The 15,016-nt window shown below is 39.3% G+C and overlaps 1 protein-coding gene across 2 annotated transcripts in view; it reads left to right on the top strand.

The window, feature by feature from the left end:
• Window positions 1-15,016, top strand: part of abca2 (ATP-binding cassette, sub-family A (ABC1), member 2) — a 94,432-nt gene that overhangs the window by 15,294 nt on the left and 64,122 nt on the right. For both annotated transcript variants that reach the window (XM_051422236.1, XM_051422235.1), the window contains exon 2: window positions 14,160-14,253. In XM_051422236.1, coding sequence (XP_051278196.1) covers window positions 14,160-14,253 — 94 coding nt within the window. The remainder of the gene's footprint in view (window positions 1-14,159; window positions 14,254-15,016) is intronic.

Raw genomic sequence — 15,016 nt, 5'->3', positions numbered from 1 at the left:
GTTTTTTGTATCAGGCATTTCTTCATTCCTAAATACTCTTTAAATCAATAAATTTAAGCATAAGATTAAGATAAAATCTGGAATAAAAAAAGAACAGAAGACGAGTAGGTAAGGTTTTACCTGCAGGACGTGGGTTGTGTGTATGTGTGTAGGATGTGTGTTTGTTGCTGTATATAAGTTCTGCAGTTAAAGCCACACATTGTTTCATACCACTGAACACTAAAAATGCTTGTGAACCAGTAAATCTCGACCTCGAACTGAGATGAGTGTGTGCTACTTTATCCAGTGGGTCATACTGACCTGGGTGGTGCTTTAGTGGGATGGAAATAGCAACTTCAGGGGGCACACAGTTAATAATGCCATTATTTTGCTATGGCCAGTTCTGTTAAGCAGCTCCTCTAGCCTTTTAGCTGAGGTGAAGGCAAGCAAGTCATCTTTGGATACTGAGGTATAAAACCATATTTGCATTTATCCTTCAAATGTGCTACTTGAACAGTAGCTGTTATAAAATAGTTTTAATGGGTGATCATTGAATGCCAGTGCCAGCCGCTGTTCATCTGATTTGCATAAAGTGCAACTGAATAAGACCTGATGGTAAACCAGCCCCCATTCTGTTTGTAATGTGCATGCACAGGAGGAAGTATGTGACATTGTCAGTTGTGGTTTGCACTGGTCTGTTAGTGAACAGCCTTGTACCTCTTTGATTGTAACAGGAAAAAGAAGCAGAGACTCCTGTGTCGCTGAGCTCTTCCCCTCTGCTGAATGTGTGATAAATGGACAGTAAGATGAGTTAGTTAGAGGATGGACAGCGCTGCGCTCTCTATTCAGAAGACGTTTGTTTGTTTCTGTGTGTCTGCTGAGGCTAAAGAGACACTGCTTGCAGATGTAACCCTGACAGTGAGAGCAGGAGGGGAACTGTGACAGAAATGGAAACAAACATTTCTCTTGAATCAGACAGAGGAGATTTCTTACTGTAAACAGATGGCTGATGAGCAGGCCAGCACCAACCACTGACTGATTCACATACTGCACACACTTCTGCTGAAAGTTTGTAGGTTGTGGATTTATATGGTTGTGATTAATTACTGGACTTGATACTGCGGAGTGAGACACTTGTCATAAGAATTACATATTAAAGCAGCAATAATCAGTATTTATATTAGGCATGGGACGATATGAAAAGTCACGAATATTGAGATCAAATAATTGCGATACATGATATTATCACAGTCTTGAAAATATACTTCACACTTTTAAAATGACACTAAACATACTGGAATCACTTTACCCTACATTTAGTTAAAAAAAAAATGTATTTATTGCAACAGAGCTCCCTGTCCTTTATTTTGGAATTATACCAAATAATTTTTGGGGGTTTTATTAAAAGCAAGGCCTTTTTTTTTTTTGAGGGGTTTGGGTTTTTTTTTTGGGGGGGAAAGATAGGTACTTCTTTTTTCCCTTTTTTAAAAAAAAATTAAAAAAATTTATTTTTTATTTTTTTTTTGAAAAATAAAAATTTTTTTTTAATTAAATTTTTTGTTTTTTTTTATATTTTTCCCATTTTTTTAAATTTCACAATAAAAAATAAAAAGAGGATTTTATATATTTTCCCCCCCCCAATTTTATACTGACAGTGTATCAAACTGCTAAAACCCACGACGGGCGATTTTTAAAAGTCAATTTTGACAAGTATTATATTTTTTATTTTTTTTTTTTTTTTTTTAAAAAAAAAAAAAAATTTTTTTTTTTTTTTTATTTTATTTTTTTTTTTTTTAATATAAAATTTTTTTTTTTTTTTTTTTTTTTTTTTTTTTTTTTTTTTTTTTTTTTTTTTTTTTTTTTTTTTTTTTTTTTTTTTTTTCCTTTTTTTTTTTTTTTTTTTTTTTTTTTTTCCCCCTCTTTTTTGGGCCAATTTAAAAAAAAAAAATAAAATCCCCTTTAAAAAAAACGGTTTCACCAATCCCCAATACCCAACCCACCCTTTCCACACATCCAGTATAAAACTGATGTCAAAGTGTTAATGTTTTGTTTTTTGATATCCTTTTTGACATCTGGCTTTGTTTCAGACACAGTCAAAATTGTGCGTGCTTGAAATGGATGTAGGTTTAATAGGCGTAAATGCAGCCATCCAGAAGGTGACATGTGTAGTGAGTGTGTGCATAACAGTGTAACATCTGAGAACGAGGGAAAGTGAGGATGAAGGGTGTGTGGGTGTGTGTGTGTGTGTGTGTGTGTGTGTGTGTGTGTGTGTGTGTGTGTTGTGTGTGTGTACTGACTGAGGACAGACGGCAACATTTAAACCTGTTTTGTAGATCTTTGTAGACCATTTTCTTGCTAATCTTATTTAACTGATTTTTTAAAAACAGTTTTATTGTGCTCCTCCTGTTAATTCATCCGTCCTTTAGGTCCATTACTGGAGGACACATTCATACTCATCAGCTCTAAACTCTTAAGCCAAATGAAATTGCGCAGTGTTGGTTTTAATTTGGGGATTCACGATAAATCAGTCCTGCTTTTTTTTGGGTGAAGTGCCCCTTTAAAAGACAAGTGTGATTAGAGGGAGATGCTGCATTGTGGGGCAGCCAGACTGAAGATGACATATCCATTTAGACAGAGGGAGTGATTCCTCCCTCCAAGGGGAGAGGAGGGGGAGAAGTGGAAGGCTTTTAGTCAGGGTTCAGACCTGACTGCAGCAGGATTACATCAGGTTGTTGTGGATGTTGTGGAACAATGGTGTGTGATGACTGATGTGTGAAAGGGTGTTGGATGCTAAGTAGCGTTAATGTCAGCTATTTTTTTTGTCTTAATCTTAGTCCTGAGATTAATTTAATTCACATTTAGTCAATATCACACTGTTTGCTTTAATCTAGTTTTAGTGGACTAAATTTTGGACAAAAATAGTTGACAAAAATGTTAAGAATATGTTAAGAATTAGCAGCATTTTAATCAAACCTTGTCAAAGAAGTTGTATGATTAAGAATGTGGCGGCAAATTGGCTATAATAAGTAACATTTCCACATTAAAATGTCTATAAACACTATGTTCTGTATGTAGTTGAGTTGTGTACTTCCATCATCCCAAATTCCAACAATGTTCAAATCTGTCATGTTATTCAGGTAACGCTGCGTTTCACCGGTCGCCTGTCCATGGCGTCATATCCCCTTTGTGCCTGTGTCAGCGTTGTGGTTGTCTGCCAGAAGCTATCCTGTTTATCCAGTCTGAAGCCACATTCATACCATCCACTGTTTAAATCTTGGTGCTTTTATTTCTTAAGTTATCAGGGAAACAAGCTGAGCTAACGTTAGCAGCAGCCCAGCTCGCAGCCCCTCCAGGACGTCCTTTGTCTGTCCAACAGCGAGGGAGAAGCAGTGATTGTTAAGGTGGAACTGCTTTATTCAGTGTTTCTAGCGGTTTTAATCAGCAGGTCAGTTTGTTTTGGAGAGGAGGAGACCTCTGTGGATCATTAGGCTTCTTCGTTAGAAAATGGTATATGTATATGGATATTTAATAACTATCCTAGAAAAGTCCCAATCATTAAGTTACAAGATAAGAAACCAGGCTATTGCAGCTAAAGCTGTTCCTCTTCCTCTTTGAGACTCTCCTGTTTCCCACATAGACACACTAGACAAATTATGACTTTATTATCAACGACCTGCACACTAAAACAAATGTTTGTTGAAGGTATATCAACAGAAGTCATCCTGAAGACAGCAGAGGTTCAGAGTCCATGATACCAAACAAGGCCTGCCACACACATTAAACATGTTCTACCTTGATAAGCCACAATAACCTACGCAGTAGCAGTAAACCGTAACTGACTGCATGTCAACTCATAACCGTGTTACAGTACTTGTTGTATGAAGACGTGTCATTTACACTTTATCAGTATTTGAGTCCAGTATATATCAGTGCTTCCTTATTGTCTTGTATGCTTGTTTAAACATTTCCTAACAGCACCTCATCTGCCTCACCTTGCCCTGGGGAGGCACTTTTTTAAAAAACAATGTTTACAAAGTTCTTTATATACACATAAAAGAATACTAGCAATAAAAGATTAAAAGCAATATGTGAGGTAGACAGAATACAACCTAAAACACACCTAAGAGATTAAAAACAAGACGAAAAACTACTGAAATTAAATAAAATAAAAGATTATAATAACAAAAAATTTAAAAGATTGAAATTCAAAATAAATTGTCGTAAAAGCTGATTATAAAAGTGTGTCTTTTGGAAGGGATTTAAAAGATGAAACCAGAAGATCTGAGGTTGCGTTCTGGCTCATAAAGAGCAGCTTTCATTGCATGAACTCACATACTGGTTTTCAGGTGTGCAAATTTTGATTTGACATGTTTTGATATGGGTGTCTGTTTTGTTATGTTTTGCACAATATTCACTGATGCAACTGTAACAAAAATATAAATGTATGACTTTCTTAATTTGTGATTTGTATAATTGGATTTATGCATCTGTAATAGAGAATTTGAGAAGGTGTTATTGTTGGCTGTGGGACAGAAAAGAAATTCTACAAGTTTGCAACTCTTTTATTAGTATTTTTCTCTGTTACTTCAAATTTACTGATACACGTGTGTGACCCTTCTCTACAACTACAAATACCTCTGTCACAGTTGTATAGTTGTTTTGCACCAATAATATCTCCATACGAAAATAAGTATTTGTGATATTCCCCCCAATACCTTTTTTCATCCTTTTGATAATAAAAGACTATGAACTAAATAAGTTTTCAGTGTGAGAAGGCATGCAGCTAAAAGTTAGGAACCAATAAATGAGAAAGTTACCTTGAACCAGGGCTTATTATCTACCAGAGACATGAAATTAATTGGCTGTGTTCTCATCACTTAACAGCATATTTGACCAATTGGACTATTAACTCAACTCTGGCTGTACTTTAACTGGCAGGAAAGTCTGTGTCCTGTATCAGTTGTAGCAACAAGGACATGAGGACACCAGTGCCTGTACCAACACAGCCAATCTCCCTGTGGTCTGTACCTGTCTGCTGAGTGTTCAGTCTCTGGCACTGTGTGTGTGTGTGTGTGCGCGCATGCTCATGTCACCCCGGGGAGATGACTTTGTCCTCACGCAGCGGAAGTTTGAGACAGTGTGGTGACACAGCGGGAATGCAGATGCCACTCCATACACCTTCACACATACAGTGTGCGGACCCACGGCCAGTCTTTGAAACCTGCATCCAATCAAACCCAACTTTAATATGCCTCTGTGTATTTTATACATACCTGATCCTGAATGTATGGGTATATTTGAAGATTGTATTTTTGGCTTGGCTCCTCTAAAACACAGTCACACACACACACACACGCTCACACACGTACAGTATATGCAGCCGACACTCGCTATTTACATACTGCAGCAAACTTTAATCTGGGTGAGAGCTTGGTTGCTTACTCCCCAGCAGCTCTTTCTAAATCTGCTTATGTTGGATGTACAAATACACAAACCTATGCAGTACTGGGTTTGACTTTGGTAAAATGCTATGGAACTCCATACCTAGGCCTTTAAGATAAGATAGACTTTATCGAACCCACACTGGGGAAGTGTACTCGCACAGCAGCTACAGATACAACACAACACAATAGATAAGAAAATACACATTAAATAAAAAATAGAATAGAAAAATACAAGATATAATGAGAATAGAAAAAATAGAATAAGAGTGTACACTATATACAGCTTTTTATATACAGATGTGACTGATAAGGAACATTGCACAGGTCACAGCAGGAGGTAGTGGCATGGTGTAAAAATACACAATCGCACAAGACAAAAATATATCCAGCAGTGTAGTTTAAAAGTAATATAGGCTATAGACATAGGCCTAATAATATACAGTATTGGTCTGCTCCAATAAACTCGTGTTGTTTTAATAAAGATATCAGTCACAAATTGGAACCTGATTTCAATTTACAGTCTGATTAAATGATGCACACGAGTAGGATGCAGAAAAGTTGGTTGGCTTGATGAGGAGTTGGAGTTGGTCTTCATCACTTAGCTCACTGTGGCTGCTCCTGACTGTTCATTACTCCCTGACATAAAACTGATCCACTGACAGCAAAACATCACCAAAATAACTTGTTTTGTAAGAGCATTTTGGATGAATAATTACTGTCAGTCCTAACCTTGATAAATACATTGCATTTCCTGTGGCCATTCAGCCGCAAAAGCAGAGGTCCAACTCTGATGCTGGGTGATAGGTCTGGCTCATCAGGGTTCCAGTTCATCCCAAAGGTGTTGGATGGGTTTGGGGTCAGGCTCTGTGCAAGGCAGTCAACTTCTTTCACACGAAACTGGAAAAAACATTGTTTTATAGAATTGATTGATTTTCTTTAGCCTGAATAGGCTTTATTCAGTTATTATTCAAAATATTTGCACTAGATGATCAAAGTCACATAGTTGGATATCAGTGTTGTGATCAAAGTAAGTTATTATGAAAATGTTGGAGCTGATGTAATGTTAAAGTGATCTCTAATCCTGACGAACCCAGACAGGCTTCTGATGAGAGAAACACAGAAGCACAAGGGTGGCATCACTTATGACTATGATGCTCTAATGTGTCCACCCTTTTACACTTGTACACTCGTTTGTGTGTGTGTGTGTGTGTGTGTGTGTGTGTGTGTGTGTGTGTGTGTGTGTGTGTGCTCCTCTTAGAAATGGCCATCTCAGAAATGACCCACCTTTTCTTACACACCCACATAATTTTAGCTATTTATCCAGCTATTCACAGGCTGATGTTTCTTTTTCAGCACCGGCTAATGGGTCCATGTGCTCATGCTGAACACACACACACACACACACACACACACACACACACACACACACACACACACACACACACACACACTAGTGTAAAAAAGTGGACACATTAGCATCATATGAAGACACACAGAAATTACATTTCCATCCCCCTGTTTTATGCAGATTTAGTAACAGCATATTGAAGAAATGATGGCACTGCAGGACCTACTTCCATGAATGCCACTTCTGGCGTTAAAAAAAAAAATGTCTTATTTATATGGATATAGATCCATATAAACACTTCAATTAGAATAAACAGCCACAACATTTTTTTTTTATTTCAAACTGTTGCAGAGGGGTAGTTCAACTGAGCAAAATAAAAATAGTACCATGTAAACAATTTAACCTGCGTTCTTTCTGTGCATACTCAGAAAATGGCAGCTTCCAAGTCTGGACTGGACTGGACTTTTTCACTATTTTCTGCTATTTTAAACACCAAACAATAAATTGATTACTTGAAAAAATGGTTCACAGTACAATTAATAACATTACTGCTCCAGAAAAATGCTAGCATTTCTGGTATTGAGTAACATAAATGGTATGTTACTGGGGAAGCTGCTGTACTGTGACTTACTACTGTGACTCTGGATAATGCAAAGCACTGTGTTTGCTTTGTTTCTTGTACATCTTGTGTCAGAGATGGGACACGTGACTATACATAACTATCAACTATCCTCCAACAGGCTTTATCTACAGGTCCTCAGTGTACTTCTATAGACTTTTAATTCCATAAGATGATCTATTATTTATTAATATGGGGTTAGTTTTGGCACTGGTCTATATTTGTCGCCCCTCAGCGGTCTCTGAACCCCCAGCCTCATTCAGCTCATTGCAGAGTCATGATCAGCCCTCTTCATAATTGAACTGTGAATGAGTGATAAGCATCTGCTTAATAATACATCAGCAGCAGAGTAGATCCTTTGTGTTACAGCGGTGGCTGAATGTGTTGGTGAATGGTTCACTAAAAAGGCCCGGGGTGTGTCTCTGCAGTGTTTATGTGTTTGAGTGTAGAGAGGTAGAACCGTTTTATGTTCATAAGCTCAATGCACCAAACTCAGATCACACTGTCAGACTAGGCAGTGCTGATCAGATATGGATCCAGATTCTGTCACTGCATTGACTACTTCTCGCTTAAAATCATTTCAGAAACATATTTTAGTGTACTGTTTATCTGGAATACAGGATCGTGTGTGACCAGGCGAGCCGCCATTGTTTCCTGCTAGAGACAAGTCGAAACTGCGCAGCCAATCAGAGCAGCTCAACTTGCAGTACGTCACCTCCGCTGGCTCCAAAAAACTGACATGGCAACAACCGTAATGCCAAACTTGAGGCTTAAATTGTACTAACAAACCACAAACCAGTGGGTGACGTCATGATAGGTTCACACTTTGGCCAAAGCCTGATATCAGACTGAACTGCCATTTTGTTTTGTCTGGCAATGTTAGGGGTTGCTATTTATATATATTCATATATTATATTTTGGCACCATTCCCTCACTGGCTTTATGTCAACCAGCAATGATTGGTTTGCCAGAGCTCAAGGGATGAGCAGTAACTAGGATTATTGTGTCGACAGTGTTGGTGTAATTACTGTCGCTGCCAGAAAGGGGGGGACAAAAGTTCCACACTTCAGGTTTAAAGTTTCAGGTGCTATCAGCAGATTTAATATTAACACTAAATACAGAGGTAATACATGTAAAGAACAACAATCCGACCGTACTCCAACTCTCTACAGAATACTTCCTTTGAGACATACGTCTTTGTGTAAGTCAGTATCTACAAATGGACCTTTTTCCAAGTCTGTGTGTGTGTGTGTGTTGTCCACCCTCTGACCCACTCTGACTTTGTGCATCTCAAACATTGGCTTCATTGTGATTCCAAATGTTTTGAATGGCATCACTGGTGTGCAGCACAGACGTCTGCAGATGATGAATAATAATGATTCGACAGTCAGCAGAGGCTTTTGTGTGTGTGTGTTAGTGTGTGTGCCAGGGTGTGCCATGTTTGCGTGTTAACATGTTACTGCATATGTGAGTGAGTATATGCTAACAGACAGTACAGTGTGTGTTTGAATGTGTGTATTAAGTTCTTAGTAGCACAGTTGTCCATTTCTGACTTCTGCCAATCAGAATCCAGAATTCTCTGTTGCCATGGTTGGTTATAGACATCTAAAATCTTTGTCTGGTTGATGTGCTTTCTGTAAGACAGTGTCTGGACCCATCCAGAATGTCAGATGAAAGATACATCACTTTGTAACACCACTAGAGTGAAATGTGTGTTTCTGTAGTTCACAAAGACCAACAGAGTGGTGACTCCTTCCTCATGTCAGTTTTAGGAGAATCTCCCAGTTTAATATTGCATAAACATAATTAGCTTGTGAAAACTATTGTAACGTATAAAAGTCAGTAGTTCACAGCTGTTATTTCAATGTGTCAGATGCATTTAATCAACATTTCATATACTCTGCTGCTCAAGCTGTACAGTAGACAGGTCGTGGCCATTCATTAGGCTATAGCACCGCTAAAGACCAGTGTTTCTGCTTTCTTAGCTAATAAAAAGTGAACACTGATGAGTTTTATTCATAACTTTAGTTACTTGCAAATGTTAAAAGCTGAACCTGATTATATTTGATGAGGGATAAGAAGAGATTCCAATTTGATAAAAGGCTGTTAAAGCTCCACTCTCATATTGCAAGGTGTTGGTGGTGACCTGAAAATATGTCGTTATGCTGCTTTGTTGTTTTTGTTTGTTGCTTTGTTACTGAAAATCTGTGTGCAAATAATGAGAAATACACAGTTTTTATATCACGTGTAAACTCGAGCATACAAATGTTGGACTCAGTTGTTATCTATTACAGCCTCTTCTCACTCCCGGGTTGTCGAATATGGCAGCTTAGTCAGTGGCCCCATTGGGCGCTGTAGGTAACCTGTAGGTAATATTTTAGCATAATTTCACAATGCGTGTCTGGCCTAATGCTTCGATGTAATGTTGAAGTGAGGTGATGTCTTATAATAATATAATATAATAAATAGAGTGAGACAGTCCGCCCCTGGAGGTGGTGGGGTGGATGGAGGGTCAAACAAACACAGGACTTTTAGTTATATTTCTTAAATTACATTACATTACGTACTTCTTTTAATCAAAACAACCTTTTAAAAGTCTTTGGATGTTGTATATTAATTGTTGCTAACTTGACCTATGCCCTGCATGCGCAAAACTGCAGGCGTGTAGTCATTAAGTGCATTGTTCTTCTTTCCATATTACTCTGCTACGTGCTGACAATATGCTACAATTATTTATCCGTTGTGTCAGTAAAATGTAATGCACAGATCTATGCTGTGCTGAGAAGACAGAGGCACCAAATGCAATCCATCTCTGAGGACGTCCTCTTTGCCACGGTGCTGGATCACACCGCTCTGATGACTCATAAAGTGTGTGTAGGCACAGTGTGAAACATGCATGAGCAAATCTTTGTGGCATGTTCTCTTTTAGGAACACCAGTCTCTGGTGTGTTTCTTTGTGTGGATGAAATTATTTGTTATGTTAGGTCTGCTTTGTAATGAAGATTGTTCATCACAAAGGAATCATTCTTGTTAAAGGATAATTCCTGGTTATTACAGCATGGTCAGTGCCTGATATGGGTCGGTACTCGTCAGTACTGAGTATCTTTGTCTACATGAGTACCCTTACTTCTTACTGAGTACCGCCACCTCTGGTGAGCATCTCCATACCCACCATTGAGGGCAACAGTATTTTTTTGTAGGTGTAGACAATAAAAGTTGTGAAATAATTGTATAAAAATGACTATTCTGATTCGTTGATGCATACTTCTAATCCCCCTAGATACATACAGCGATCAGCAATAACATTGTGACCCCCTGGGCACCCTGGTGGTCAGAATGTTCTGCAGCCCCATACCAACAAACTGCTCTGCACTGTGTGTTCTGACCCCTTTCTATCAGAACCAGCATTAACTGTTTCAGCAGTTTGAGCTACAGTAGCTCGTCTGTTGGATCGGACTACACGGGCCGACCTTCACTCCCCACGTGCATCAATGAGCCTTGGCCCCCCATGACCCTGTCTCTGGTTCTTTTCCTTGGAGCACTTTTGATAGATACTGACCTCTGCAGACCGGGAACACCCCACAAGAGCTGCAGGTTTGGAGATGCTCTGACCCAGTCGTCTAGCCATCACAATGTGGCCCTTGGTCAGTCGCTCAGATCCTCACGCTGCCCATTTTTCCTGCTTCTAACACATCAACTCTGAGATGATGACCAGATAATTAGTGTTATTCACTTCACCAGTCAGTGCTCACAATCTTATGGCTAATCGGTGAAGCTAGCTTAATACTAACAGCACTAAAAATGTCCTTGTTAAAAAGGATAAAAAACACCAAAAGAAATATTATTATATTTATTTTTGTAGTTTTGTCTATCAGTCTATCAGATACAGCAGCAATTTCTGAGAAATGTGGTGACATCACTAGAAAGTCCGATCAGCCAAGAAAGCCAAGAAACAGTTGACCAATCAGGTTTGAAAGCAGTTGCTCTAAACCACTTTATTTGGACATCAAAGAGTGAGTGGAAAGAATGAGTATAATTACGTTATTACTGATAGAAATAACAGAGGTAACCCAAGTTAAAACACAATGCTGAGGTGGGAGATGAGGTCCTGGGCAGCCGTGATAGTGAGTTGGCCTCTAACATGTACATTTGGATGTGGAGGGAAACTGCAGGACCAGGCACTCTCACAGCACTCTGCTGTTTTATTATTCAAATCAGACGTTTGCTTTTGTTCTTACAAGACATGGAAATCAATACAGGAATTTTAACTAGAGAGCATCAGTCCTCTCCGTAGGGGTTTTTTTTAGTGAGTGTGTGTTCACAGTCTACATTTACATCAGTAGAAATACTTTGTTTTCTAACTTTGTTGTTTCAGTCATGTTATGCTTAATTTCTAACATGTGGGTGCTTACATTTATGCAGCTTTTATTGATTTGTAATACAGTGTTTGTGTGCACAGTCACATGTATCATTTGAGTGTATTTGATAATGTGAGAAGGGAGGTATTGTTTTGTGTGTGTGTGAGCTGTCTCTTGTCCCTTGCCTAAAAGGCCTGTTTGTCTGTCATGACCTTCACAGAGAGAAACACACAAACACCCGCTGTGTATGAGTGCCTGTGGACGTCCGAGAAAGACACACAAAGACATCATGGTTCTCATGGTTCTGTGTGGACAATGTAACAAGATAGCACTGTGTCACATCCAACACACACACACACACACACACACACACACACACACAGAAGCTTTGTCATCGTGATGGCTGACAGAGGGTTCGGTGCCCTCGTCTGGCCTCGTCATCACTTAACATGTTAGTGCAATTCATTCCGTTCAGCCACTAGAGGTGCACTTCCAGGTTGAACCCAAGACACTGGATGATGGCGGGTGAACTTGTGTGAACAGAGAAGAAAGGAGGGAAGTTGACCTCAGGCCAGAGGGTTTGTTTGGCTTCAACTCTCCGCAGCTGGTCCACAACCATGTGATCATGTGAGCTGTGGTTTTAATTTGTACAGAGCTGCATGTTAACCAGAATACATGGTCTGATCTTGGATTTCTCTCTAATTATTGATGGACTGGAATTAGGAGTTAGGGCTGTGTGGAAGGGGGTCAGAAGGGCCCGTTATTTTCTCAGGTTTCACATGGAAGAGTTCACTCTAAGAGGACGGAAACAAAATGCACACCTTCATTACATTAACCTCCGATATTATTCATCACATGCGATTGTTTCTGAGCACTGCTCCTGCTATTGAATTTGTGTCTCTGGAATACAGTACATAAATTGTATATATATTAGTCGTTGCGTGTATAGTGTGTATATTGTGCAGTTTTAACTTGCACTAGCCATATCTATGTTTGAATTGTTGTATCAGCTTGCCTCTTGTCGCTGCCTCTTGCCCAGGTCGTCATTGGAAATAAAAATTGGTTCTCAATGAACTAATCTGGTTAAATAAATGTATCATTATAAAAAAAAAACCAAAACATAATTAGTTAAAGGTCAGTGTGGAGAAGAGTGAACACTTATTTTTCATGGAGAAAAGCCCTCAGTGCTGTTCTCTTCTTTTGTTCTGATAGAACTGATGCTAGCAGCATCTATGCTAACCTTTATGATAGCCGCCATTGTTCTTAGAAAGTGAACAGTCACTTCTCACACAAGTCATCACACACACACACCTCATGTTAAACCACGCCCGTACCTCATGCTGTAGCTGCCAGCAGTTCCTCACAGGACGCTGACTGGAACCACTGTGGTTGGACAGTTCATAGACTGCAGCCTGGCAAGGTTAGCTGCATTAATGGATACCTGATCATTATTGTCAAATAATTATTACATTCAACCACTGAGAATAAATTGGATGGAAATTGTGTACTGCTGAATCATCTAGAATGAGTGTGTGCAGCTACACAGTGATGTGTGCAGCTAATGCTAGATCATTTATGCAGACAGACTCATCACTCTGTTGCTGATGTAACTGCAAAAAAGACCCCTCCTATCCTCTTCTCGTGTCCTCTCCTTTCTACTCCCCTCTTGTCTTCTTCACTCCCCTCCCTTCCCCTCTCCTCTCCTCTCCTGCAGCCTAAATATGATTTATGAATTGCCGGTTTTGGCAGTCTGCTGTGTGTCCAGTTGAGAGGCTGGCTAATTGAATTATTGGCTACTGATAGTATTTTTCCTACAGTGGGAATAAGGAGCGACAGAAAGCAGGAATACAATTACAGGCTGAGGATGGAAGAGGAACATTTATATGGTTGAATTCACTTGCTACTTTGCAGTATTGATCAGATATCAAATGTGAGCTAATGATCAGGCCCGGTGAGGAGGTGTGTGTATTAGGGCAGAAGGTACTGTAGCCAGTATGCGAGAGTCTTTATCTATGTGCCCACTGTGCACACTAAGTGGGCAATGACACACACTTGCAAACGGTGCAAGATGTACTCTACACATCCTGTTTTAAAATGACTGCCACTGTGGAAAGGCTTTGGCTGTGGCAGCCACTGGCAGATACTGCATGTTTAGCAGACTGGACATCCCTCACACTCTCTCCCTGATGTAATGGATCGATATGTGACAGTAGGCAAACTCTGTTTCACAGCGTGATCCACAAGCAGGGAGACGGGAACTGACAAGGATAGTTTCATGGTAAGGAACCATGACTGAGGTTAGCCTTGTAGCAGGATCACTGCACTAGAACTGGACTTGGATTTGGTCAGGTTTCATTGGAAATGCAGCTTAAATAATGTTGTCAATGTTATTGTTTTTTTCCCCCCTCCAGTGGGTGCTGGCCTTTGAGATCTTCATCCCGCTGGTCCTCTTCTTCATCCTGCTGGGTCTGAGGCAGAAGAAGCCAGCGATTCCTGTCAAAGAAGGTAGGCAGACACAGTAGGACGTGGACAGAGAGAGCAGGGGGATGTGTCCCGTTGCTATGCCTGTAAAGGTCTCCTCTCGCACCACACATATTCTGTTTACAGTGATTAACAGGGCAGAAATACAAATTGAAATTCTTATTCATTTTTTCATTTTTTTTTAAATTATCTTTATTGCGGTGAAGGGATCTAGTGTAATAGATTTTTGCTGCACTAACACTGAAAATACAAATAAAGCTGCTCATCCACCCGTCTCTGGGTGTGGATATTTAAATGAAAAATGCCCAGTTGTAGTTATACAAGACCTATGTGCATAAGAAATATCTCTTTAGATAATTAAAGGTTAATGTCATGAATACTATTTTGGTATGAATATAACATGTCTTTAAATAGCAGTTGCATTCAATAACTGCAGTGTAACTGAAATGGAAGTGTAAAGGGCCGTCCACACCAACAACAATAACTACAACAATAACTATAAATATCTTTTAAAAATCTGTCCACACCACAACTATAACGATCACTTTCAGAGCTACATTGTGGTATACAACCCGGGCACTGCACTGATGGGGTCTCTGCAGTCCTCAATAATTTCCTAATTTTTTACCAGAGTATGAGTAAAAGATGATAATGATTGCTTATGGTCAACAAATCCCATGTGCAGAACCAAATCCAACACTGAACAAGTACTGAGTGTGTATCAAAACCTGATATATCTTCTTCTTCTGTGCCATAGAGCTCCATTAATCTGCATTACTGTTTTATC

Source organism: Dicentrarchus labrax, unplaced genomic scaffold (assembly GCF_905237075.1).
Source record: "Dicentrarchus labrax unplaced genomic scaffold, dlabrax2021, whole genome shotgun sequence".
Lineage (NCBI taxonomy): Eukaryota > Metazoa > Chordata > Actinopteri > Moronidae > Dicentrarchus > Dicentrarchus labrax.
The sequence above is the reverse complement of the archived record's forward strand: the minus strand, read 5'-3'. Positions and strand labels throughout refer to the sequence as shown.